The sequence below is a fragment of the Plectropomus leopardus genome, chromosome 5, assembly GCF_026936395.1.
Source record: "Plectropomus leopardus strain MGB_pleo_1.0 chromosome 5, ASM2693639v1, whole genome shotgun sequence".
Lineage (NCBI taxonomy): Eukaryota > Metazoa > Chordata > Actinopteri > Perciformes > Serranidae > Plectropomus > Plectropomus leopardus.
This window is the reverse complement of record NC_142180.1, coordinates 30,167,150-30,194,552: the sequence shown is the minus strand read 5'-3', so window position 1 is coordinate 30,194,552 and position 27,403 is coordinate 30,167,150. Positions and strand designations below refer to the sequence as shown.

General features: G+C 41.7%; 4 protein-coding genes and 1 pseudogene across 6 annotated transcripts; all 5 read right to left on the bottom strand.

Annotated features, from left to right (window-relative positions):
- Window positions 1-202: 202 nt before the first annotated feature.
- LOC121937608 (cytochrome P450 2J6-like) lies at window positions 203-5,054 on the bottom strand. Its single transcript, XM_088077923.1, has 9 exons — window positions 4,758-5,054; window positions 3,719-3,884; window positions 3,477-3,629; window positions 3,237-3,397; window positions 2,242-2,418; window positions 2,004-2,142; window positions 909-1,096; window positions 690-831; window positions 203-592 (listed from the first exon to the last, which is right to left on the bottom strand). Exons 1-9 carry the CDS (start codon window positions 4,947-4,949, stop codon window positions 417-419), a joined length of 1,494 nt encoding a protein of 497 aa, XP_087934049.1. The 5' UTR covers window positions 4,950-5,054; the 3' UTR covers window positions 203-416.
- A 669-nt stretch (window positions 5,055-5,723) lies between these two features.
- On the bottom strand, window positions 5,724-10,173 carry LOC121938536 (cytochrome P450 2J6-like). 2 transcript variants are annotated; one of them, XM_088077920.1, is made up of 9 exons: window positions 9,796-10,173; window positions 9,503-9,668; window positions 9,266-9,418; window positions 9,026-9,186; window positions 7,056-7,232; window positions 6,827-6,962; window positions 6,434-6,621; window positions 6,215-6,356; window positions 5,724-6,122 (listed from the first exon to the last, which is right to left on the bottom strand). In XM_088077920.1, exons 1-9 carry the CDS (start codon window positions 9,985-9,987, stop codon window positions 5,947-5,949), a joined length of 1,491 nt encoding a protein of 496 aa, XP_087934046.1. In that variant the 5' UTR covers window positions 9,988-10,173; the 3' UTR covers window positions 5,724-5,946. The 2 variants fall into 2 exon arrangements, with proteins under 2 accessions (XP_087934046.1, XP_087934045.1); XM_088077919.1 differs by having other exon boundaries at window positions 6,827-6,965; window positions 9,796-10,159.
- Window positions 10,174-10,768: 595 nt separating this feature from the next.
- Window positions 10,769-14,423, bottom strand: LOC148189595 (cytochrome P450 2J4-like). The gene is made up of 5 exons (XM_088077925.1): window positions 12,686-14,423; window positions 12,457-12,595; window positions 12,059-12,246; window positions 11,840-11,981; window positions 10,769-11,733 (listed from the first exon to the last, which is right to left on the bottom strand). The coding sequence occupies exons 1-5, from the start codon at window positions 12,836-12,838 to the stop codon at window positions 11,558-11,560; spliced, it is 798 nt and encodes a 265-aa protein (XP_087934051.1). The 5' UTR covers window positions 12,839-14,423; the 3' UTR covers window positions 10,769-11,557.
- A 734-nt stretch (window positions 14,424-15,157) lies between these two features.
- On the bottom strand, window positions 15,158-20,924 carry LOC121941321 (cytochrome P450 2J5-like; annotated as a pseudogene). Its single transcript, XR_015776661.1, has 9 exons — window positions 20,595-20,924; window positions 20,302-20,467; window positions 20,065-20,217; window positions 19,825-19,985; window positions 16,610-16,786; window positions 16,381-16,519; window positions 15,989-16,176; window positions 15,770-15,911; window positions 15,158-15,677 (listed from the first exon to the last, which is right to left on the bottom strand). The product of XR_015776661.1 is annotated as a cytochrome P450 2J5-like (transcript).
- An 868-nt stretch (window positions 20,925-21,792) lies between these two features.
- Window positions 21,793-26,448, bottom strand: LOC121939597 (cytochrome P450 2J5-like). Its single transcript, XM_088077922.1, has 9 exons — window positions 26,196-26,448; window positions 25,928-26,093; window positions 25,691-25,843; window positions 25,451-25,611; window positions 23,481-23,657; window positions 23,252-23,390; window positions 22,854-23,041; window positions 22,635-22,776; window positions 21,793-22,528 (listed from the first exon to the last, which is right to left on the bottom strand). The coding sequence occupies exons 1-9, from the start codon at window positions 26,385-26,387 to the stop codon at window positions 22,353-22,355; spliced, it is 1,494 nt and encodes a 497-aa protein (XP_087934048.1). The 5' UTR covers window positions 26,388-26,448; the 3' UTR covers window positions 21,793-22,352.
- Window positions 26,449-27,403: the final 955 nt, after the last annotated feature.

Here is a 27,403-nt window from a genome sequence, read left to right as displayed (position 1 = left end):
TTCTTGGCTATGTATTGACTGACATTGCAAATATGGATCCTATCACTCCCAATCTTCTGCTTATGGGGCAGCGGTATGCCTTTTAACCACTGTTACGTGATTGTAAATTAAAAGAATGAATGTTCATGAAATCTTTATACGTTTTGCTACTGATAAAAGGGGCAGAAACTGTCTTACAAAGAATGCCATTAATACAAGAATATTTTATGTAAAAACTTTATTACACAGAACTAAATATACTGGCAGAAAGAAGAAAAAAAGTACACGAGGCAACCATATCATTACCATCAGATCACTGATTTCAACAGGGACAGGCTGAGATTGAAAATTAACTATAGTTCTCTTTAAACTACCTAAAAATATTGTTTGTTGCACCTTATTTAGATGAAAAATGATACAGTCAGATGCTGAATAATTTAACGAGCCTTGGCATTAACCTTGAAGGGAATGGGTACATGTGTACTTCCAGTAACACCTTCTGTACTCAACTCCACTCCTTCAGGAACAGAAAAAGAGAACTTCTGTAGTAAACCGACCAAAAACAGGAACAGCTCCATCTTAGCGAGTCCTTCTCCCAGACACACACGTTTCCCTGATAAGGCCATAAACACAAACACAAATGAAGGTGTGAGAGTAAATTATATATTTTGGTTCAGGTTATACTTAAGGTTGAAATGACTGTGGTTTACCTGCAGAGAAAGCCAGCAGAGCTTCTCTCTTCACAAACTTTCCCTCAGCATCGAGGAAGTGTCCAGGATTGAAGGTGTCTGGAGTCTCCCATACACTCTTGTCAAACAGCACAGAGGTCAACATGGGCATCAAGGACGTACCCTAGAAAATAAGATCCATAGGTTAACACCAAGCAATGGCGCAACCACAACAATTACATGAATGTCTGCTAAATGCACCTTGGGTATGAAATAGCCACCCAGAGTTGTATCCTTGCCAGCCTTTCTGAGTATATTGAGAGGAACAATGTTTCCGATCCTCTGGACCTCGTGGATGACAGCATCAGTGTAGGGAAGGTTAGGTCTGTCTGCCATACTGGGCTGTCGGGTCTGTCCAATGACTCTGTCTATCTCTGCTTGGACTTTGTCTAGAAATATAAGAAAATGTAGAAAATAAGCTTGAGGCAACAAAATAAAAACAATTTGACATGTTCATTTTTTAGATTCTTATCAGCCCCAGCTGTGCTTTGGGTTTGTTGCTTATTAGCAAATATAATCATAATAAGATGCTGAAAAAAGTTGGTAAACATGAGGATGTTGGCATGGCTTGGGACTTTTTATGTCTCCAGGCCAGTGATAGCTGTGGCTGTGGATTTCTTAAAATTTAGCATAAATGTCCTCTGGGACTCAGTGATGAACTGATTAGATTTTGTTGGTCAAAGGTGTCACAGACACCTTGAGGGATTTTTTTCAAACGTGGCACAAATGTCCTCTTGAGCCTAACAATGAACTGATTAGAAATGGGTGTTCACAGGTCAGCATTACTGTGACCTTACATCTATCTCATTGGTGAACAACATGTCTCAAGAAGGCCTTGAGGGAGTTTCCTCAAGTTTGACACAAACACCCACTCAGATTCAGAGGAATTTGGTGTTAGAGGGTCAAAGGTCAAGGTCACTGTAACTTATATGTTTTTGACCAAAACTCAAGAATTCGTATGTTATGTAAATTTCACACAAATGTCTTATCCAATATAATTATAAAGTCATGACATTTTATATCAAAAGGTCAAAGGTCGACCTCACTGTGACATCATAATGCTCTGCAGAAATACATTTCTGGCCATTATTAAATGTCTTAAATCATGAACAGAAAGTGAGACATTAGGTAGGGGTTTGAAGCATCCATGTTTTCATGTCATGACTATGATGTAAACTGTAAGTGTAGCTTGACTGGTTTGCGGATGCATACAACCCCGAGGGGATAATTCTCCTTTAGTCTTATTTTCTTGCTGCTCTGCAGTTAGCTCAGGGTTGGGTCTAGCATGTCACCTACCCTGGATATCAGGGTTCTTGATGAGGTAAACCAAAGCCCACAGCAAAGTGGTGGAGGTTGTCTCCGTTCCAGCCAGGAACAGATCCAGAGAGCACAGAGCCAGATTGTCCTCAGTGAAGCCAAGAGCAGAGTCTTTGTGCTATTCAGAAACGCAGAGAATATAATAGTAGTGAAAGGCTATTATATAGACAGGAGTGGTCGCACAGTGTTGTATGGTGCAGTGCAATTGTTCACTTACATTCTTCATTTCAATAATGAAAGCATCAATGTAATCCCGTGGATCATTATAGTCCAGGTCCCTTTTGTGACTCTTTATTTCCTGACCGATAAAGTCGAGCAAGGTGTCGTAGTGGCTGAACATTTTGTTGTGAGGACCTGGCAAGTGCTTCATCAGTCTAGGGAAAGCCTCATACAGCTGCTCAAAAGAAAACAGTAAATGAGGAAAACTCTTATTCATATCTTCACCTGTCACTTTTTGTGATAAAACAGACAGTGGCCTCTCAGTTAGTCTTTGAGGATCAACTCCCACAATCCAACCAGAATGCCTCTCTGACAATGATTGAGCCAAGTGTATATCTCTAAAGGGACAGTGGTTTGCTCATTCATCACACAGCAAGTGGGTTTAGGGTTTGAACTTTGCTCTGGGAACCTCTGTGTCAAGGTTTTTCCCATGTTTGTCTTTTACGTGGGTCCAACAGTTTTCTCCCACAGTCCAAAGACTTGCAGCTTGAATTAAATGTGCTTCGATGGCTGTTTGTCTCATTTTTCACCTTATAATTGTCTTGGGACCTGTCAACAGTGTACCCCACCTCTTATCCAATGACAGATGGGATAGGCTCTAACCAGTGACCCTTTGAAGCAGTGGTTCCCAACCTTTTTCCTCAAGGGACCACTTTTCTGTCATTGAGTTAAGTGATGACACCTGACTGACATAGCTTATGTATTACATAACATAACATGCAGTAATAGTAAAGAACAACTGATGAACCTACAATTAACCCAAAAATGCAATAACTGCATAAGCTTTGTTTAAAACAGGTGATCTGGATTAATTCTGAGCAGATTATTTCCTTTGAGTGTACTTATTCTCTTTTTAAGAAAAGTTTTCTTTCATCTCCTAAAATCCAGAAGGCCTTGTGATCCCAAGTGGGGGTCTGGATCCCCAGGTTTGGAACTAGAGCTGTATAGGATAAGCAGTTATAGAGCCTGGATGTGTGGATATTGCTGACTTACAGAACCCCATACAGAGCCCTCCAGTTGAATAGCTTCAGACAGATACTTCAGCATGGTCTGGAAGTTGTGGTCGCTGTAGTCAAACCGTTTCCCCATCACCAGCTGGCAAATGATGTTGGACACAGCATTGTTGAAGAGACCTGCTGGGTTGAAAGGTTCACCTGGAGAAGAGGAGTCCACTGTTTAGACAAGGCTATACTGCTGAAGAGCTGCTGATCAAGAACTTATTTTGTGAATCACCTTTCTCCCTCTCTATCTCCTCCTGCAGGTGTCGGATCTCCTCACAGATACTCTGCTCCATGGTGTTTTTGCCCAGGCCAAAGGTACGTAAGGTAGACAAGGCAAAGCGCCGCTGTTTCTTCCATGTTTCACCATTGCTCATGAACAGACCACCTAGACACAAGCATGCAGAGAAAGTACAATTAATGGCCCAGGGGAACAGAATTCCTGCACGGCATAAGTTAAGAGAAAGAGTTGTGCACCTGAGTCTCCTGAATAAAACCTGTCAGTGATTGCACTGTATGGCCGATCCACAAAGTTCTCGGCTTGTGTCACTATGGCTTCCTTCACCATCTTGTACCCAGACACAACCACCATCTTGTTACTACCAAGGCGGAGACTGAACAGATTCCCATAAACATCAGCCAGCTGTGGACAATAGATCAAGGAACAAACACTGATGAACCAGAACACTTAAAATGCAGTTTAAATAAAAAAGAATGCTTTGTTAAGGATCCTTATTAGCTTTCCCACAAAAGCACAGCTTATCTTAGCCAAAATAATACTGGATGTTTGGGGCAGATGCAGATATTGATATTGGGGAGTAAAAAATTCTGATATTGATATATCGCTGATATTATCTCTTTCTTTCTCTCTCTCTCTCTCTCTCTATATATATATATATATGTGTGTGTGTGTGTGTGTGTGTGTGTGTGTAAATTAAATGATGCAATTATCCCTCAAATGTATTATATCATTCATATCATGCATATTGGACAGCATATAAGCCATTACAACTGTATCTGAGATGGGCCAATATTGGTCGATAAAATTGGCTGATAGATATATTGGTTGAGCTCTAGTAATCTTACTGAGGTCCACATTTTTAAAAAGTGCATAAAAACATGACTGTCAAAACATGATAAGGCATTTAAAAACATCTGTTTAACATGAACGTTAACACAAATAACATACATAAGACATCAGAGAAAAACATTATTTGTGATAAATGTATGTGCATGCATGAATGGAAAATTTCAATGACTCTTCCATTTCTCAGTAAAAACAACATATCTCCAAAACGCACAGCATCTTACAACTATGATGTTCAAAGGTGTTTCCTTCTTTGCTTTTCAAACATTGCTTTGGTCAGTAACAATGGTAAAGAATTACATGCTTTCATTGCTCTAAATGCTTCTGCGCATTTGACGAAATTAGTGTTTGCTTTTTGAAATGAAAACCAAATTTAAGTCTCAAAAATGTAACACTTTAAAAGTAACACATGGCTGTGTTGAACCTTACCTTGGTAAAAGAAATGTGTGGATGTTTATCGTCCACACTGAAGATGTTCCCGAAGAAGGGAAGAGCCATTGGTCCTGGAGGATAATTTGGAGGATTCCTGTTTTTGATAAACTCTGCTATTAGGATGAAAATAAAAATAAACAGGAATATCCCCTTGAGGTCAAAGCCCAGCAAAAAATTATAAAGCCACATTGTTAAAGAGAGTGAAACCACCAACAAGAGGACAGTCTGAGACTTTCTTCTTCTTCGTTAAACATCAGAAGTGAAATGCCTGCTCAGACTCTATTTAACCATTTTGTGGTCAATGCACTCAGTGACTACACACTGGCAAGACGGGAAAAAAAACCTTCAGCAATCATTAATTCATTGTCTACACAAAGCTGTGAGTGACGTGCACTACTCATATTACCAGCTACAGACACACCCTTGGGATACAAGATCACTAGCATGCAAGTGGTGATGTATGTAATAATAATGATTAAATATATAATGCTTGAACATGGTAATACTATGGTGATCATGCACGAGTAAAAAAAAATGTCAGCTTGGCAATGTAACACTCATTGTGCGTTATGAGATCTGATGTTCGTAATGAAAACAAAGTCCCTCTAACTATACAAAGTCCAGTGGGAGTAAACCCACCTGACTGAGTCATTGTATAGCTGCATATTTATGGGTGGGAAATAGGTTGGACAGATCATTTCACACAATGTAGAAATGTAGGTCATACGCTATAAGGTGTCTTGCAACACAAGTAAGAATTGTAGCATCATGGTCAATAGGCCAAAAAAGCTCCCTTTGAGTTGAAATGGTTTTCAAACATTATTCCAATGCATGCTTTTCAGATTTACCAAACATTAGAAATATTGAGACTTTGAAAACAGTGAGATTGTGTTTTTGAAACTACCTCCATGTGTTAGCCTATTTAACAAAACCCTAACTTATCTTAATTGATGGTAAAGACAGTTTTGGAATACAACGTGAATCTTTTATTGATCTTATAACAGAACCAAACATACTTAATGCACATTTAGAAACAAATGTTGACAACTTTTGTTCATGAGTTAACAGAATCATAGTGGGGTTATAGCGGCTACAACTACAGTTTTCTCTACACGTCCAAAAGCATTTGCTTAGTCCTGTTTGTTGTATGTTGTTCAGAGGAAAAATGACTCAAATATCACAAAATTCAGCGAGCTTTGGCATAAACCTTGAAGGGGTGTGGCACACGTGTCACTCCAGTTACTCCTTCTGTATGTAACTCTACTCCATCAGGAACAGAGAAAGAGAACTTCTGTAGTAAGCCGACCAAAAAGAGGAACAGTTCCATCTTGGCGAGGCCTTCTCCGAGACACGCACGTTTCCCTGAAGAAACAACACACACAAAGGTGTGGGGGGGATTAAACATATATTCTGTTTCAGATTATGTCCTTAAGATTGCGAAGAAAGTGGTTTACCTGCAGAGAAAGGCAGGAGAGCTTCTTTCTTTACAAACTTTCCCTCAGCATCGAGGAAGTGTCCAGGGTTAAAGGTCTCTGGAGACTCCCATTCAGTCTTGTCAAACAACACAGAGGTCAGGTTGGGCATCAAGGACGTACCCTAAAAAACAAGATCTATAGGTTAACAACAAGCAATGGCATAACCACAACACTCATATGACTGTCTGCTAAATGCACCTTGGGTATGAAGTAACCACCCAGAGTTGTATCCTTGGCAGCCTTTCTGAGTCCATTAAGAGGAACGATGTTTCCGATCCTCTGGACTTCGTGAATAACAGCATCGGTGTACGGCAGGTTGAGTCTGTCTGCCATGCTGGGCTGTCGGGTCTGTCCGATAACTCTGTCTATCTCTGCTTGGACTTTGTCTGCAAGACAATTTTGTGAATTAAGCTTGAGAGCTGAGAAAAATTTGATTGTTAATTTTTTAGCATTCCCATCAGCTTTAATTTGTTAGCTCTCAGTACTGCTGTGCCCCAGTGCAGCCTCACAGAGTCATCAGCATTGCTATGGACTTTTGTCTCATTTTCTTGCTCAGTTGTAGCTCAGTTTGGTTCCTAGCATGTCACCTACCCTGAATATCCGGGTTTTTGATGAGGTAAACCAAAGCCCACAGCAAAGTGGTGGAGGTTGTTTCCGTTCCAGCCAAAAACAGATCCAGAGAGCACAGAGCCAGATTGTCCTCAGTGAAGCCCAGATCAGACTCTTTCTGCTATGAAATACAGAGAAGATACAGTAGTGAGTGGCTGGTTGATAGACCGAAAGGGTAACACAGTTTTGTACAGTACAATTGTTCACTCACCTTCTCCATTTCAATGATGAAAGCATCAATGTAGTCCCGAGGACTGCTGTGGTCCAGGTCCTTCTTATGGTTCTTTACCTCCTGACTAATGAAGTCTAGGATTGTGTTGTAGTGGCTGAACATTTTGTTGTGAGGACCTGGCAAGTGCTTCATCACTCCAGGAAAGGCCTCATACAGCTACGTAGAAGAAAACAATAAATGAGAAAAACGTATTCATATCACCTTTTATCTTTTGTTGTAAAACTAGACAAAAGACACGGGCCCCTCAGTTTAACTCCCACAAGACAGTCAGAATGCAGAAAGGCCAGCGCCCATAAGAACCTCAAAAACCTCGTCAGTGCCTCTGCAAACGCAAAGAGTGTGTTCAGTAACCACCAGCCTGTCTGGCACTGCTGAGGTTTAGATGCTAACAATGGTGGGATCAGTCAAGAGGCTTCAGCGTGATGCTGCCACTTGTCACTCCTGCTGTTGATGTCCATCTGCAAGGAGTCGTGTTGGGCTCCACCCAACTTCTCCAACTCAAGCCACTCATTGTTTTGAGGTGTCCTGGCAGCCGCAGCTTGAAAGGGAGAGCTTTAGCTGTGGATATAGTGGATTATCTCCCGGTGCAGGGTCGCACTGAGAAGTTTAACCCTGTGTGCACTGCCCTGGATGGCGTGGCAGTCCACATGCTTCCGTAGTCAATGCAGGAAGCCTCTAACCATGGCTGCTGCATCACAGAGAGATGCCAGAGTTTTGATTAGGGAGTTATATTTACCACAGGCTCTTGCCAAGTGTGACTGAGACCCACACCCCCTAAAAATACTGCAGGGCTCTTTTGTTAGTCACTTAGCGCTTCCAACAGCTAGAGGTGAAGAGATGATGGTCCTGTTGGACAAACACTCATCCACCAAAAGGAGATGAGTTGACGCACAGTAACGGACGAGAGAAAAAGAGACACGACAGTACATAGTTTGGTCTGCTCCCATTTTCCTCTTTGCCTCTTCAGAGACACCTTATCATTGCACCCTCTCATGACAAGGCAAAAGGCAGCAATGTTGTAATGTGTTGGTGTACTTGTTGGTAATGTGATTGATGGTTTTTAATTAAAACAAAAAACATTCCTTAAGGGCATTTTCCTTGTCCTTCTCTCTCCCCGGTTTCACCATCACTCTTTACCCTCTACACCTGGCCTCTCATGGGCCAGCTTGCCATATGCAGAGGATCTGAGGATGGAGAAGGCCAAGACTGCATATCACATCTTTTTAGCTCTTGCCCCACAGCTGGCAAACACATATCTGTTTTTCCCTTCACAATCTCCATACAGGACATGAGAGAAATTAAAGATGCTGTGTCCAATCACAAGTGCTGTGTTTTCGGAAGACACATATCACAAATTCAGCAGCTCTAAAAGAACTGACACTTGTCCCGGCTCTATATTTAGGGAGGGAGATCACAGATTGGGAGTTACTCTCTGTTTGATTGCCAAGGTTGTCGTGATGTTTTAAGACACCTCATCCAATTCAATAGTTTGAAAAACCTGTCTAACACCCTTGAGGCCCTGATGTTCTTATGTCACTTGCTGAAGAGGGTGTATAATGTCTGACAGCAAGAATCCAGTTCCCTTTATACTTTGGGGTCCGACGTATTCGGGCAGGCACATCTTAATTGCCCTGGCAACATTTTTGCTTTTCTCAAAGTGTGAAGGTGTGCTCATGATGAGCGGAGTATTGCCTAAAGAGTCTAGTGCAGAGCTGTGCCTGTGCTGAAAGAACTGGGGTTACAATATTTTATACTTCGTTTTCTCGCACAATCCAAAAACATACCGCTTAGATTCATTTTGTGTGAATGGTTGTCTGGTGCGACTGTTTGGTTAAGCCCTGTGCTTGGCTGTCACCTAATGCCCATGACAGTTGGGATAGACTCCAGCCTGCGACCCTATAAAGGATAAGCAGTTATAGATCCTGGATGTGTGGATATTGCTGACTCACAGAACCCCATACAGAGCCCTCCAGTTGAATAGCTTCAGACAGATACTTCAGCATGGTCTGGAAGTTGTGGTCGCTGTAGTCAAACCGTTTCCCCATCACCAGCTGGCAAATGATGTTGGACACAGCATTGTTGAAGAGACCTGCTGGGTTGAAAGGTTCACCTGGAGAAGAGGAGTCCACTGTTTAGACAAGGCTATACTGCTGAAGAGCTGCTGATCAAGAACTTATTTTGTGAATCACCTTTCTCCCTCTCTATCTCCTCCTGCAGGTGTCGGATCTCCTCGCAGATGCTCTGCTCCATTGTGCCTTTGCCCAGGCCAAAGGTACGTAAGGTAGACAAGGCAAAGCGCCGCTGTCTCTTCCACGTTTCACCATTGCTCGTGAACAGACCACCTAGACACAAACAAGCAGAAGAAACAGGGTTTATGGCTCAACTAATTCCTACACAGCACAAGAAAAAGAGAGAGAGCTGTGCACCTGTGTCTCCTGAGTAAAACCTGTCAGCCACTGCACTGTATGGCCGATCCACAAAGTTCTCGGCTTGTGTCACTATGGCTTCCTTCACCATTTTGTACCCAGACACAAACACCGTCTTGTCACTGCCAAGGCGGACACTGAACACATTCCCATAAACATCAGCCAGCTGTGGACAATAGATCAAGGAACAAACACTGATGAACCAGAACACTTAAAATGTGGTTTAAATATATTAGATTGTCTCCTTAAACTTCACATTTGAAAATGAAAATATGCATTAATTAAAACTTTACCTTGGTAAAATAAATATGTGGATGTTTATTGTCCACACTGAAGAAACTTCCCACAAGGGGAAGAGCCAATGGTCCTGGAGGATAATTTGGAGGATTCCTGTTTTTGATAAAGTCTGCTATAAGGATGAAAATGAAAATGAACAGGAATATCCCTTTGAGGTCAAAACCCAGCAAAAAATTATAAAGCCACATTGTAAAAGACAGTTAAACCAGCGGCCGCAGCAACTTCCAAGACCTGCTTCTTCTTTGTTAAACACTGGTTATGTAAATCCTGTTCAACCCTGATTTCACCCTTGCCATCAACACACCCAGTGTGTGCACACTAGAATGACAGGACAGACAACTCCAGTAATCATTAATTCATTGTCTGCACAAAGCTGCGAGTGACCTGCACTACTAATATTACCAGCTGCAGACACACCCTTTGGGAACAAGACCTCTACCATGCAAAACCGATGTCTAATAATAATAATAATGAAAAATCATGCATGAGAAAAAACAATGTCAGCTCAGCAAGCAACTTTCAGCTGTCAGTGAGCAATACTTAATGTGTGTTACGTGATTGGATGTTCATAGTGTGAGCAAAGTCCTTCCACTGATGCAGAGTTCAGTGGGAGTGAACCTACCTGGTTAATCCACTGTGCAGCTGCATGTTCATGGGTGGGAAATGGGTTGGACGGATCTTTCCACACAATGTAAAAATGTAGGTCACATGCTACACAATGTCTTTTGCAACACAGGTGGGAATTTTAGCATCATGGTCAATGGGCTGAAAAAGCCCTCTTTGAATTCAGATGGAGGCCTGTTTTACAAATGTTATTAAAATGCATGTTTTTCAAAGATTTCCCAAAGATTCAAGATGTTGAGACTTTGCAAACAGTGAGATTGTGATTTTGAAGCTACCTCCATGTGCTCACTTATTCAACAAAACCCTAACTTCCCTGAAATGATGTTAATGAAGACAACCCTAGAATACAACCAAAATCATTTATTGATCTAAGTACGGAAAAAAACATCCTTAATGCACATTTAGGGGAAAAAATGCAACTTTTGTGAATGAAAAAACAGAAAAAGGGACAGAATGACGGCTGTCATTTCAGTTAAAGGCACATTTAGAGAATTGTACAGTATCTCTTGTAGTTGCTATAATTTCTTTTTTCCTTCTTCTTGTTAAAAATCAGTAAAAAATGACAAAGGCATGGTTTTGTCTTTGTATCTTTGTATGTATCTTGAAGATACATGGCCATGTTTATGCAACAACATGTTTTCCATTCACTCATTAGAAACTCAAAGAGGCTAATCCTAAAAGAATTTATTTCTCTCTAGTCAGCAAACATGCAAAAACAAACAGGGAACATTTATGCATTGTAACATTAAAGAAATCATTCTTAACTAAAGTGGAGTTAATACAAAATATATTATGATCTAATGGATATATGAATATGTAATATAACATGGCCTTCTGTTGCTTAATATTGATGGAAATAAGAACAGGCGTTACTAATATTATTAGAAGGACAAAGGTAAATTTCTTACAAACAGTGCAATTAATACAATAATGTTTTTACCCAAAAATGTTTTTACATGGAACAAATTGTACTGACAGAGATAATAAAAAGTACATGGGGCAATCATACAACAGTGAAAGGTTGAAACTGGGAAAGTCCCTACAGTTTTCTCTACACGTCCAAAAGCATTTTGCTTAGTCTTGTTTGTTGTACATTGTTTGGATGAAAAATGATTCAGTTAGATATTACAAAATTCAGCGAGCTTTGGCGTAAACCTTGAAAGGGTGTGGCACACGTGTCATTCCAGTTACTCCTTCTGTATTTAACTCTACTCCATCAGGAACAGAGAAAGAGAACGTCTGTAGTAAGCCGACCAAAAAGAGGAACAGTTCCATCTTTGCGAGGCCTTCTCCGATACAAGAACGTTTCCCTGATGAATCCATAAACATATACATACATGAAAAAGTAAAAGTTAAGGACAACAAGTAAACTGTGTTTCAGATTATGCCTGTAAGATTGAGGAGAATATGATTTACCTGCAGAGAAAGTCAGAAGAGCTTCTCTCTTTACAAACTTTCCCTCAGCATCGAGGAAGTGTCCAGGGTTAAAGGTCTCTGGAGACTCCCATTCAGTCTTGTCAAACAACACAGAGGTCAGGTTGGGCATCAAGGACGTACCCTAAAAAACAAGATCCATAGGTTAAAACCAAGCAACTGTATAAAAACAACACTCACATGACCGTCTGCTTAATGCACCTTGGGTATGAAGTAACCATCCAGAGTTGTATCTTTGGCAGCCTTTCTGGGTCCATTAAGAGGAACAATGTTTCCCATCCTCAGGACTTCGTGGACGAAAGCGTCAGTGTACGGCAGGTTGAGTCTGTCTGCCATGCTGGGCTGTCGGGTCTGTCCAGTCACTCTGTCTATCTCTGCCTGGACTTTGTCTAGGAAAGCAAGACAGCTTTGGGAATTAAGCTTGAAGGTTGAGATCAACTTGATTGTTAAATGTTGGCATTCCCATCAGCTTTAATTTGTTACCTCTCAGTTCTGCTGTGCCCAAGTCCAGCCTCACAGAGCATTACTTTAGATTCATTTTGTCATGTTTTCTTGCTGTTTTGCTTTTAGTTCAGTTTGGTGCCTAGAATGTCACCTACCCTGAATATCTGGGTTTTTGATGAGGTAAACCAAAGCCCACAGCAAAGTGGTGGTGGTGGTCTCCGTTCCAGCCATGAACAGATCCAGAGAGCACAGAGCCAGATTGTCCTCAGTGAAGCCCAGATCAGACTCTTTGTGCTATGAAATACAGAGAAGATACAGTAGTGAGTGGCTGGTTGATAGACCGAAAGGGTAACACAGTTTTCTACAGTACAATTGTTCACTCACCTTCTCCATTTCGATGATGAAAGCATCAATGTAGTCCCGGGGATTGCTGTGGTTCAGGTCCTTTTTATGGCTCTTTACCTCCTGATTAATGAAGTCTAGGACTGTGTTATAGTGGCTGAACATTTTGTTGTGAGGACCTGGCAAGTGCTTCATCACTCCAGGAAAGGCCTCATACAGCTACTTAGAAGAAAACAATAAATGAGATAAACTTTTACTCACATCACCTTTTATCACCTTTTGGGTTGGTTTAAGTGGAACCTCTCTTAACTGGTTTACTTTCTACTTATCAAACAGAGAATTCAAGGTCAGGATTGACAACTTCAGTTCTTCAGTTGCTCTGAAGTCATGTGGTGTCCCACAGGGCTCAGTACTTGGCCCGATTTTATTCAGTTTGTATTTGTTACTGCTTAGCCATGTTATTCGCCATTTTGGCTCTGCACGGTGCTGGGTTGCACAGAAAAGTTTAACCTGGCGTGCCCCCCTTGATGGTCTGGTGGCAAATCTGCTTGTGTAGTTGCAGCATGGAGCGTCTAACCATGGCTGCTGTGTGTGACACCAGAGTAGTGCAGAGTGAGTCATGTCTGCCACAGGCTCTTGCCATGTGTGGCTTAGACTCACAGCAAGAAGAGGTGAGATGGTGGTCCTGTTGGTCAAACACTCATCAACAGAAAGGAGATGAGACCGAGTGCAGTAATGGACGAGAGAAAGCATACACAGCGGTACACAGTTTGCCCACCCCACTTTCCCTCTTTGCCTCTTTGGAGACACCTCAATCATGGCCCCCTCTCATGATGAAGTGAACGGTGGCAATGTTGTAATGTGTTTGTGTCAATGTTAATGTTGGTAATGTGAAAAATAGATATTTTTAATTAAAACAAACTACATTCCTTGAGAGTATTGTCCTTTTTTCCCCTTTCTCTCCTTTTTTGCCATCACTAAATTCAACATGTAGACCGTTTTGTTTTTATTTTGTTTTGTTTTGAGGCTTCATGACTGAGCTACAAACACACAACCAGCCCCAGCTCTAGTACAGGAGAGAGAGGACGAAGGATTAACACTAGTGTTACCAGTTTTAACCAGTGGCCTTGTAGCGCTGTTATAAACACCATGCTCTGCATGATGGACTAAAATACTGTAGTTCACATCATGCAATATGACAGCTCTGAGTAACATGAAACAAATAAACACGTAGTATTTTCCCTCCCAATATCCTGGAAGAGAAGATGGAGAGAGGATTAAGCAGTGGCAGACTGTCAGTTATAGGGCCGGCTGTGATGCATTCATGCACCTCTCCAGAGCTGGGAACTCTCCATGTCTCCGGTTAGGACCCCCTTTACTGGCTCAGAAATTTCCTTGGCAGCCTCCCATCGTCCAGCTTTCTATTTGTTAAAGATCTGATGATAGAGAGGGTCTTTGCCCTGTAGCTGGCAAACTCACACCTATTTTTTGCTGACAGTCTCCATTCAGCAGATGGGAGAAATTAAAGGCCAGTAATGAGTGCTGTTCTATGAGTATATGCACTCTCTTTGACCGCCGAGGTCGTCATGATGTTTTAAGACACCTGACCCAATTCAGCTGCTTTGAAAAACATATCTAACCCCCAGGGGCCCCTTTTGCTCCTATGGCCCTCGCTGAAGAAGGTGTTGGATGTTTAATGGCAAGAAATAACTTCTTCTATACTGTGGGGTCTGATGGTATTTGGATAAACACATCTTGATTGGCTGGCTTATGTTTTTAAAGAGTCGGGGCACTTCCTATGATGTGCTGAGCCCCTTCTCTCCTTCTCTCTCTCTCTCTGTCTCCATTTGATAACAACTATGTCCCATTCTACAATTTGTTAACTCGGCTTCCCTCCCAGAGCCTTTGCACTCGGGATCACAATTGCGCCTGAATTGTGTGTCATAGTGGCGCTGCTGCATGGCCCTGCCTGAGGCCTACTACTGCTGCTTTTATTATTAGTCATACGTTTATTATACACTTAAAATTATTATTGTCATATACATATACTACAATATTATAATAAATATGAGGCAAGATGGATGGAAGTTGACCATACTTCATATATGCATATTACCTACATTGTTATGAGACAAATTTGGTAGAAAATTGGCAAAGTATCACTTACAAGCTCTTTTTGTATCAGCAAATTATTTGTGTGTGTTCACAGAAATTACAGCATCATTGAAATTAAAGAACATCATAACTGCAACATGATGACGTTTTGTCAAGTTTTAGAGTGACTTTGTTTCATGTCATGAGGGAGGGGTAAATGGATAATTGGTAAACAAGTGTGCAAACCGATCAAACAAACAAAAACTTTTTACATGTGAAAAAGTTTTGACGTTTTGATTGTAATGTAATTGGGCAGATTGGCCCGTAATCAATCAGCTAAGCCAAGAAATATGATTAGATAGAGGGTAAGTATTCTGAGCGAGTCAGAACTTATCAAGAACTTTCTAGTGGAGGTCAGCATTAACATACCTAATTTTATTTTACGTTTATTTCACAAGAAATTTTGACTTGATTTTGACTTTGACTTGAAAATCAGAGGGGTTACTAATATCATGAATAAGACAGACAAAGGGATATGTCTTACAAACAGTGCCATTAATACCAGAATATTTTTACCTAAAAACTTAATTACATGGAACTTAACATACTGACGGAGAGAATGAAAAGTACATGGTGCAATTATACAACAGTGAAAGGTTGAGATTGAAAAGTCATTACAGTTTTCTCTACACTTCCTGAAGCATTTGCTTAGTCTTTTTTGTTGTATATTGTTCAGAGGAAAAATTACTCAAATATTACAAAATTCAGCGAGCTTTGGCATAAACCTTGAAGGGGTGTGGCACATGTGTCCCTCCAGTTACTCCTTCTGTATTTAACTCTACTCTATCAGGAACAGAGAAAGAGAACTTCTGTAGTAAGCCGACCAAAAAGAGGAACAGTTCCATCTTGGCGAGGCCTTCTCCGAGACACGCGCGTTTCCCTGAAGAAACAACACACACAAAGGTGTGGGGGGGATTAAACATATATTCTGTTTCAGATTATGCCCTTAAGATTGAGAAGAAAGTGGTTTACCTGCAGAGAAAGGCAGGAGAGCTTCTTTCTTTACAAACTTTCCCTCAGCATCGAGGAAGTGTCCAGGGTTAAAGGTCTCTGGAGACTCCCATTCAGTCTTGTCAAACAACACAGAGGTCAGGTTGGGCATCAAGGACGTACCCTAAAAAACAAGATCTATAGGTTAACAACAAGCAATGGCATAACCACAACACTCATATGACTGTCTGCTAAATGCACCTTGGGTATGAAGTAACCACCCAGAGTTGTATCCTTGGCAGCCTTTCTGAGTCCATTAAGAGGAACGATGTTTCCGATCCTCTGGACTTCGTGAATAACAGCATCGGTGTACGGCAGGTTGAGTCTGTCTGCCATGCTGGGCTGTCGGGTCTGTCCGATAACTCTGTCTATCTCTGCTTGGACTTTGTCTGCAAGACAATTTTGTGAATTAAGCTTGAGAGCTGAGAAAAATTTGATTGTTAATTTTTAGCATTCCCATCAGCTTTAATTTGTTAGCTCTCAGTACTGCTGTGCCCCAGTGCAGCCTCACAGAGTCATCAGCATTGCTATGGACTTTTGTCTCATTTTCTTGCTCAGTTGTAGCTCAGTTTGGTTCCTAGCATGTCACCTACCCTGAATATCTGGGTTTTTGATGAGGTAAACCAAAGCCCACAGCAAAGTGGTGGAGGTTGTTTCCGTTCCAGCCAAAAACAGATCCAGAGAGCACAGAGCCAGATTGTCCTCAGTGAAGCCCAGATCAGACTCTTTCTGCTATGAAATACAGAGAAGATACAGTAGTGAGTGGCTGGTTGATAGACCGAAAGGGTAACACAGTTTTGTACAGTACAATTGTTCACTCACCTTCTCCATTTCAATGATGAAAGCATCAATGTAGTCCCGAGGACTGCTGTGGTCCAGGTCCTTCTTATGGTTCTTTACCTCCTGACTAATGAAGTCTAGGATTGTGTTGTAGTGGCTGAACATTTTGTTGTGAGGACCTGGCAAGTGCTTCATCACTCCAGGAAAGGCCTCATACAGCTACGTAGAAGAAAACAATAAATGAGAAAAACGTATTCATATCACCTTTTATCTTTTGTTGTAAAACTAGACAAAAGACACGGGCCCCTCAGTTTAACTCCCACAAGACAGTCAGAATGCAGAAAGGCCAGCGCCCATAAGAACCTCAAAAACCTCGTCAGTGCCTCTGCAAATGCAAAGAGTGTTGTTCAGTAACCACCAGCCTGTCTGGCACTGCTGAGGTTTAGATGCTAACAATGGTGGGATCAGTCAAGAGGCTTCAGCGTGATGCTGCCACTTGTCACTCCTGCTGTTGATGTCCATCTGCAAGGAGTCGTGTTGGGCTCCACCCAACTTCTCCAACTCAAGCCACTCATTGTTTTGAGGTGTCCTGGCAGCCGCAGCTTGTTAGGGAGAGCTTTAGCTGTGGATATAGTGGATTATCTCCCGATGCAGGGTCGGGAGAAGTTTAACCCTGTGTGCACTGCCCTGGATGGCGTGGCAGTCCACATGCTTCCGCAGTCAATGCAGGAAGCCTCTAACCATGGCTGCTGCATCACAGAGAGATGCCAGAGTTTTGATTAGGGAGTTATATTTACCACAGGCTCTTGCCAAGTGTGACTGAGACCCACACCCCCTAAAAATACTGCAGGACTCTTTTGTTAGTCACTTAGCGCTTCCAACAGCTAGAGGTGAAGAGATGATGGTCCTGTTGGACAAACACTCATCCACCAAAAGGAGATGAGTTGACGCACAGTAACGGACGAGAGAAAAAGAGACACGGCAGTACATAGTTTGGTCTGCTCCCATTTTCCTCTTTGCCTCTTCAGAGACACCTTATCATTGCACCCTCTCATGACAAGGCAAAAGGCAGCAATGTTGTAATGTGTTGGTGTACTTGTTGGTAATGTGATTGATGGTTTTTAATTAAAACAAAAAACATTCCTTAAGGGCATTTTCCTTGTCCTTCTCTCTCCCCGGTTTCACCATCACTCTTTACCCTCTACACCTGGCCTCTCATGGGCCAGCTTGCCATATGCAGAGGATCTGAGGATGGAGAAGGCCAAGACTGCATATCACATCTTTTTAGCTCTTGCCCCACAGCTGGCAAACACATATCTGTTTTTCCCTTCACAATCTCCATACAGGACATGAGAGAAATTAAAGATGCTGTGTCCAATCACAAGTGCTGTGTTTTCGGAAGACACATATCACAAATTCAGCAGCTCTAAAAGAACTGACACTTGTCCCGGCTCTATATTTAGGGAGGGAGATCACGGGTTGGGAGTTACTCTGTCAGTGTTTCCTCTAGGATTTTTTTCGGCAGCGGGGGCAGGCTCTCCGGGGAGCCGTGGCGGCGTAAACAAATGACGCTTTTTAAAGGCTGAATGTAAAAATAAAAAATAATAACAAAAATTCAACAATAAAATAATAAAAACAATAAATAATAATTTCTTGATGGGGCTGTAATCAGTGGCAAAGTTTGCACCCGGGCTCAGAACAATGGATTTTTCTTGGTTTTTTGTAGAACAGCTCTAAGGCTCTGTTGTACGGAAATTCCCCAAGAGGTGGCCCGTTGATGCTCAGCAGCATACATGCTGCAAGGTGATCCCCCTGCAGCCTGTTTCTCAAGTCAGTCTTCACCTACAAATAGAAACAATTATTTATTTATTTATTTATTTATTTTTTCAACCCATTTAGGATCCCAGCTTGATAGCCTGTGTTTCCCTTTATGTTTTTCTCCTCTACTCTCATCTTTCTCTCCTGCACCATCACTTTGCTCTCCTGCTCCTTCACTCGGCACTCCCCCTCCTGTACTCTGCTCTCCTTCACTTTGTTGCACTGCTCCTCCCTGTCTGTTACTTGTCTTATACGATTACATAAAACATTAACGTTAGATAATTTACACTCACGTCACATTTGATTACAAGTGTGAACATAATTTTTTACCTAACCATCATAATTTGAGTCAGTAAAAAGGCTAATGATACCTGACTAGCGCCATTCTCATCAGGTGTCTTTCTCTTCTTTGAAAAATATTTGAACAAGCTCATCTGAAAATGCAGTCAGCAGTTACATCATGGGGTGTATATCGCTTAATGCTATCAATTAGTTTACTCACGTTAGCGACACTGAGTTGAGTTGGCACTGGGCCCAATTAACTTAAGCTACGTAACCTTAGCTGGCCATCAATATTTTGTGAATGTTTATTTAACTAATAAAATCTATTATAAGTTTTCTTAAGCTAATAAGTCTACCTTTTCTCCGGTAAGTTGCACGCTATTTTCAAGCCGACACTCCTCTGACTCTCCGACCTGATGCCTGGATGCGAGTAGCTAATTAACGTCGGCACCAATTAGTTCTGTTGGGGGGTGGGAGGGGGCGGTGGTATCTACCCCAAAGAGTAGATACGGAGCAAGATAGTTATCTGCCTCAGCACTCGCGACACCCAACGCAGTGCAGGACTGTGCTGTGATGCGATGGTGGTGTATTTGCAATTTTAAAAAAAACAACAAAAAAACGACATTTGAAGGAGCGGCGGGTAGGATTTAGGAGTGGCGGGCCGCCACTCCTAAATCACCTCATCCAATTCAACAGTTTGAAAAACCTGTCTAACACCCTTGAGGCCCTGATGTTCTTATGTCACTTGCTGAAGAGGGTGTATAATGTCTGACAGCAAGAATCCAGTTCCCTTTATACTTTGGGGTCCGACGTATTCGGGCAGGCACATCTTAATTGCCCTGGCAACATTTTTGCTTTTCTCAAAGTGTGAAGGTGTGCTCATGATGAGCGGAGTATTGCCTAAAGAGTCTAGTGCAGAGCTGTGCCTGTGCTGAAAGAACTGGGGTTACAATATTTTATACTTCGTTTTCTCGCACAATCCAAAAACATACCGCTTAGATTCATTTTGTGTGAATGGTTGTCTGGTGCGACTGTTTGGTTAAGCCCTGTGCTTGGCTGTCACCTAATGCCCATGACAGTTGGGATAGACTCCAGCCTGCGACCCTATAAAGGATAAGCAGTTATAGATCCTGGATGTGTGGATATTGCTGACTCACAGAACCCTATACAGAGCCCTCCAGTTGAATAGCTTCAGACAGATACTTCAGCATGGTCTGGAAGTTGTGGTCGCTGTAGTCAAACCGTTTCCCCATCACCAGCTGGCAAATGATGTTGGACACAGCATTGTTGAAGAGACCTGCTGGGTTGAAAGGTTCACCTGGAGGAGAGGAGTCCACTGTTTAGACAAGGCTATACTGCTGAAGAGCTGCTGATCAAGAACTTATTTTGTGAATCACCTTTCTCCCTCTCTATCTCCTCCTGCAGGTGTCGGATCTCCTCACAGATGCTCTGCTCCATGGTGTTTTTGCCCAGGCCAAAGGTACGTAAGGTAGACAAGGCAAAGCGCCGCTGTCTTTTCCATGTTTCACCATTGCTCATGAACAGACCACCTAGACACAAACAAGCAGAAGAAACAGGGTTTATGGCTCAACTAATTCCTACACAGCACAAGAAAAAGAGAGAGAGCTGTGCACCTGTGTCTCCTGAGTAAAACCTGTCAGCCACTGCACTGTATGGCCGATCCACAAAGTTCTCGGCTTGTGTCACTATGGCTTCCTTCACCATTTTGTACCCAGACACAAACACTATCTTCTCACTGCCAAGGCGGACACTGAACACATTCCCATAAACATCAGCCAGCTGTGGACAATAGATCAAGGAACAAACACTGATGAACCAGAACACTTAAAATGTGGTTTAAATATATTAGATTGTCTCCTTAAACTTCACATTTGAAAATGAAAATATGCATTAATTAAAACTTTACCTTGGTAAAATAAATATGAGGATGTTTATTGTCCACACTGAAGAAACTTCCCACAAGGGGAAGAGCCAATGGTCCTGGAGGATAATTTGGAGGATTCCTGTTTTTGATAAAGTCTGCTATAAGGATGAAAATGAAAATGAACAGGAATATCCCTTTGAGGTCAAAACCCAGCAAAAAATTATAAAGCCACATTGTAAAAGACAGTTAAACCAGCGGCCGCAGCAACTTCCAAGACCTGCTTCTTCTTTGTTAAACACTGGTTATGTAAATCCTGTTCAACCCTGATTTCACCCTTGCCATCAACACACCCAGTGTGTGCACACTAGAATGACAGGACAGACAACTCCAGTAATCATTAATTCATTGTCTGCACAAAGCTGCGAGTGACCTGCACTACTAATATTACCAGCTGCAGACACACCCTTTGGGAACAAGACGTCTACCATGCAAAACCAATGTCTAATAATAATAATGAAAAATCATGAATGAGAAAAAACAATGTCAGCTCAGCAAGCAACTTTCAGCTGTCAGTGAGCAACACTTAATGTGTGTTACGTGATTGGATGTTCATAGTGTGAGCAAAGTCCTTCCACTGATGCAGAGTTCAGTGGGAGTGAACCTACCTGGTTAATCCACTGTGCAGCTGCATGTTCATGGGTGGGAAATGGGTTGGACGGATCTTTCCACACAATGTAAAAATGTAGGTCACATGCTACACAATGTCTTTTGCAACACAGGTGGGAATTTTAGCATCATGGTCAATGGGCTGAAAAAGCCCTCTTTGAATTCAGATGGAGGCCTGTTTTACAAATGTTATTAAAATGCATGTTTTTCAAAGATTTCCCAAAGATTCAAGATGTTGAGACTTTGCAAACAGTGAGATTGTGATTTTGAAGCTGCCTCCATGTGCTCACTTATTCAACAAAACCCTAACTTCCCTGAAATGTTAATGAAGACAACCCTAGAATACAACCAAAATCATTAATTGATCTAAGTACGGAAAAAAACATCCTTAATGCACAATTAGGGGAAAAAATGCAACTTTTGTGAATGAAAAAACAGAAAAAGGGACAGAATGACGGCTGTCATTTCAGTTAAAGGCACATTTAGAGAATTGTACAGTATCTCTTGTATCGTTGCTATAATTTCTTCTTTCCTTCATCTTGTTAAAAATCAGTAAAAAATGACAAAGGCATGGTTTTGTCTTTGTATCTTTGTATGTATCTTGAAGATACATGGCCATGTTTATGCAACAACATGTTTTCCATTCACTCATTAGAAACTCAAAGAGGCTAATCCTAAAAGAATTTATTTCTCTCTAGTAAGCAAACATGCAAAAACAAACAGGGAACATTTATGCATTGTAACATTAAAGAAATCATTCTTAACTAAAGTGGAGTTAATACAAAATATATTATGATCTAATGAATATATGAATATGTAATATAACATGGCCTTCTGTTGCTTAATATTGATGGAAATAAGCACAGGCGTTACTAATATTATTAGAAGGATAAAGGTAAATTTCTTACAAACAGTGCAATTAATACAAGAATGTTTTTACCCAAAAATGTTTTTACATGGAACAAATTGTACTGACAGAGATAATAAAAAGTACATGGGGCAATCATACAACAGTGAAAGGTTGAAACTGGGAAAGTCCCTACAGTTTTCTCTACACGTCCAAAAGCATTTTGCTTAGTCTTGTTTGTTGTACATTGTTTGGATGAAAAATGATTCAGTTAGATATCACAAAATTCAGCGAGCTTTGGCGTAAACCTTGAAAGGGTGTGGCACACGTGTCATTCCAGTTACTCCTTCTGTACTTAACTCTACTCCATCAGGAACAGAGAAAGAGAACGTCTGTAGTAAGCCGACCAAAAAGAGGAACAGTTCCATCTTTGCGAGGCCTTCTCCGATACAAGAACGTTTCCCTGATGAATCCATAAACATATACATACATGAAAAAGTAAAAGTTAAGGACAACAAGTAAACTGTGTTTCAGATTATGCCTGTAAGATTGAGGAGAATATGATTTACCTGCAGAGAAAGTCAGAAGAGCTTCTCTCTTTACAAACTTTCCCTCAGCATCGAGGAAGTGTCCAGGGTTAAAGGTCTCTGGAGACTCCCATTCAGTCTTGTCAAACAACACAGAGGTCAGGTTGGGCATCAAGGACGTACCCTAAAAAATAAGATCCATAGGTTAAAACCAAGCAACTGTATAAAAACAACACTCACATGACCATCTGCTTAATGCACCTTGGGTATGAAGTAACCATCCAGAGTTGTATCTTTGGCAGCCTTTCTGGGTCCATTAAGAGGAACAATGTTTCCCATCCTCAGGACTTCGTGGACGAAAGCGTCAGTGTACGGCAGGTTGAGTCTGTCTGCCATGCTGGGCTGTCGGGTCCGTCCAATCACTCTGTCTATCTCTGCCTGGACTTTGTCTAGGAAAGCAAGACAGCTTTGGGAATTAAGCTTGAAGGTTGAGATCAACTTGATTGTTAAATGTTGTCATTCCCATCAGCTTTAATTTGTTACCTCTCAGTTCTGCTGTGCCCAAGTCCAGCCTCACAGAGCATTACTTTAGATTCATTTTGTCATGTTTTCTTGCTGTTTTGCTTTTAGCTCAGTTTGGTGCCTAGAAAGTCACCTACCCTGAATATCTGGGTTTTTGATGAGGTAAACCAAAGCCCACAGCAAAGTGGTGGTGGTGGTCTCCGTTCCAGCCATGAACAGATCCAGAGAGCACAGAGCCAGATTGTCCTCAGTGAAGCCCAGATCAGACTCTTTGTGCTATGAAATACAGAGAAGATACAGTGGTGAGTGGCTGGTTGATAGACCGAAAGGGTAACACAGTTTTCTACAGTACAATTGTTCACTCACCTTCTCCATTTCAATGATGAAAGCATCAATGTAGTCCCGGGGATTGCTGTGGTTCAGGTCCTTTTTATGGCTCTTTACCTCCTGACTAATGAAGTCTAGGACTGTGTTATAGTGGCTGAACATTTTGTTGTGAGGACCTGGCAAGTGCTTCATCACTCCAGGAAAGGCCTCATACAGCTACATAGAAGAAAACAATAAATGAGAGAAACTTTTACTCACATCACCTTTTATCACCTTTTGGGTTGGTTTAAGTGGAACCTCTCTTAACCGGTTTACTTTCTACTTATCAAACAGAGAATTCAAGGTCAGGATTGACAACTTCAGTTCTTCAGTTGCTCTGAAGTCATGTGGTGTCCCACAGGGCTCAGTACTTGGCCCGATTTTATTCAGTTTGTATTTGTTACTGCTTAGCCATGGTATTCGCCATTTTGGCTCTGCACGGTGCACAGAAAAGTTTAACCTGGCATGCCCCCCTTGATGGTCTGGTGGCAAATTTGCTTGTGCAGTTGCAGCATGGAGCGTCTAACCATGGCTGCTGTGTGTGACACCAGAGTAGTGCAGAGTGAGTCATGTCTGCCACAGGCTCTTGCCATGTGTGGCTTAGACTCACAGCAAGAAGAGGTGAGATGGTGGTCCTGTTGGTCAAACACTCATCAACAGAAAGGAGATGAGACCGAGTGCAGTAATGGACGAGAGAAAGCATACACAGCGGTACACAGTTTGCCCACCCCACTTTCCCTCTTTGCCTCTTTGGAGACACCTCAATCATGGCCCCCTCTCATGATGAAGTGAACGGTGGCAATGTTGTAATGTGTTTGTGTCAATGTTAATGTTGGTAATGTGAAAAATAGATATTTTTAATTAAAACAAACTACATTCCTTGAGAGTATTGTCCTTTTTTCCCCTTTCTCTCCTTTTTTGCCATCACTAAATTCAACATGTAGACCGTTTTGTTTTGAGGCTTCATGACTGAGCTACAAACACACAACCAGCCCCAGCTCTAGTACAGGAGAGAGAGGACGAAGGATTAACACTAGTGTTACCAGTTTTAACCAGTGGCCTTGTAGCACCGTTATAAACACCATGCTCTGCATGATGGACTAAAATACTGTAGTTCACATCATGCAATATGACAGCTCTGAGTAACATGAAACAAATAAACACGTAGTATTTTCCCTCCCAATATCCTGGAAGAGAAGATGGAGAGAGGATTAAGCAGTGGCAGACTGTCAGTTATAGGGCCGGCTGTGATGCATTCATGCACCTCTCCAGAGCTGGGAACTCTCCATGTCTCCGGTTAGGACCCCCTTTACTGGCTCAGAAATTTCCTTGGCAGCCTCCCATCGTCCAGCTTTCTATTTGTTAAAGATCTGATGATAGAGAGGGTCTTTGCCCTGTAGCTGGCAAACTCACACCTATTTTTTGCTCACAGTCTCCATTCAGCAGATGGGAGAAATTAAAGGCCAGTAATGAGTGCTGTTCTATGAGTATATGCACTCTCTTTGAACGCAGAGGTCGTCATGATGTTTTAAGACACCTGACCCAATTCAGCTGCTTTGAAAAACATATCTAACCCCCAGGGGCCCCTTTTGCTCCTATGGCCCTCGCTGAAGAAGGTGTTGGATGTTTAATGGCAAGAAATAACTTCTTCTATACTGTGGGGTCTGATGGTATTTGGATAAACACATCTTGATTGGCTGGCTTATGTTTTTAAAGAGTCTAGTACTTGGCTCTGCCTGTGCTGAAAGAACTAAGGTTACAATATTGTAACCTTTGTTTTCTCCCACAATCCAAAAACATGCAGCTTAGATTAATTTGCGTGAATGGTTGTCTGTCTCAACTTTTTGTCTGGTATCCTGTCAAGGGTGTACCCCACCTGATGCCCATGACAGTTGGGATAGACTCCAGCCTGCGACCCTGTCAAGGATAGGCAGTTATAGATTGTGGATGTGTGGATATTACTGACTTACAGAACCCCATACAGAGCCCTGCAGATAAGTAGCTTCAGACATATTCTTGAGCATAGTCTGGAAGCTGTGGTCGCTGTAGTCAAACCGTTTTCCCATCACCAGCTGGCCAATGATGTTGGACACAGCATTGTTGAAGAGACCTGCTGGGTTGAAAGGTTCACCTGGAGGAGAGGAGTCCACTGTTTAGACAAGGCTATACTGCTGAAGAGCTGCTGATCAGGAACCTATTTTGTGAATCACCTTTCTCCCTCTCTATCTCCTCCTGCAGGTGTCGGATCTCCTCACAGATGCTCTGCTCCATGGTGTTTTTGCCCAGGCCAAAGGTACGCAAGGTAGATAAGGCAAAGCGCCGCTGTCTTTTCCATGTTTCACCATTGCTCATGAACAGACCACCTAGACACAAACAAGCAGAAGAAACAGGGTTTATGGCTCAACTAATTCCTGCACAGCACAAGAAAAAGAGAGAGAGCTGTGCACCTGTGTCTCCTGAGTAAAACCTGTCAGCCACTGCACTGTATGGCCGATCCACAAAGTTCTCGGCTTGTGTCACTATGGCTTCCTTCACCATTTTGTACCCAGACACAAACACTATCTTCTCACTGCCAAGGCGGACACTGAACACATTCCCATAAACATTAGCCAGCTGTGGACAATAGATCAAGGAACAAACACTGATGAACCAGAACATTTTGAAATATATTAACATGTCTCAAGATACTTCACACTTAAAATGAATGCACTTTACCTTTGTAAAATAAATATAAGGATGTTTTCTTTCCACACTGAAGAAACTGCCCACAAAGGGAAGAGCCAATGGTCCTGGAGGATAATTTGGAGGATTTCTGTTTTTGAGAACGTCTGCTATTAGGATGAAAATAAAAATAAACAGGAATATCCCCTTGAGGTCAAAACCCAGTAAAAAAGTATAAAGCCACATTGCTAAAGGGCGTGAAACCAGCGGTCGCAGCAACTTCCAAGACTTTGGTTATGTAATCCTTGCTCAATGCTTAATTTATGCACCCAGTGACTACACACTAAAATGACAGGACAAACAACTTTAGTAATCATTAATTTATTGTTTGCACAGAGCTGCAAGTTACCTGCACTACTTACTTATCAACTCCAAATACACCCTCAGGGCACAATCTCTCTACCATGGAAACGATGATATCTAATAATCATAATGAAGAATATAATGCCTGAACATGGTAGCATGATAGCAATCAAACAAGAGCATAAACAACGTCAGCTTAGCCATACAACATGCACTGTGTGTTATGAGATTCATATTATGAGGAAAGTCCCCCATACAAAGTCCAGTTGGATTAAACCCACCTAACTGATCCATTGTGCAGCTGCATGTTAATGATTGAAAAAAGGGTTGGACTGATAATTCCATACAATGTAGAAATTTAGTCATACGCTATCAGGGGTCTTTTGCAACACAGCTGAGAATATTAGCAAAATTGTCATTGGGTAGGAAAAGCCCCCTGTGAGTTTAGATTTTCAAATGTTATTTCAGTGGAACAAAAACTTTGTTGAAAGTAGTGGCACCCAAAATTATCCAAAAAAAACCCAAAACAAAACAATTATTTACAGTTCGGAAAGAATAAAAGGAAAGGAAAATAATACACAAAATAATAGTATAAGACATCAAGATGATGTTTTTGAGTCAAGATGGGACAGTTTTTTAAGAACTCATATGATCATCTGAAATAATGCAAAATAGAATATTGAGTGGAGAGGGGGCAGGTGTGTGTGTGTTTGTAGGAGCAAGTTCGATGGAGGCAGTTTTGGGTGGGTGAGGGTAAACATCTATTACAGCGAAGAATTTTAGCATCATAGTAAAAGGACAGAAAAAGCTCCCTGTCTTTCAGACGTTATACCAGTGCAATCATGTATGTTGTCAAAGATTTTCCAAAGATATTCAGACTTTGTAAACTGAGATTGTGT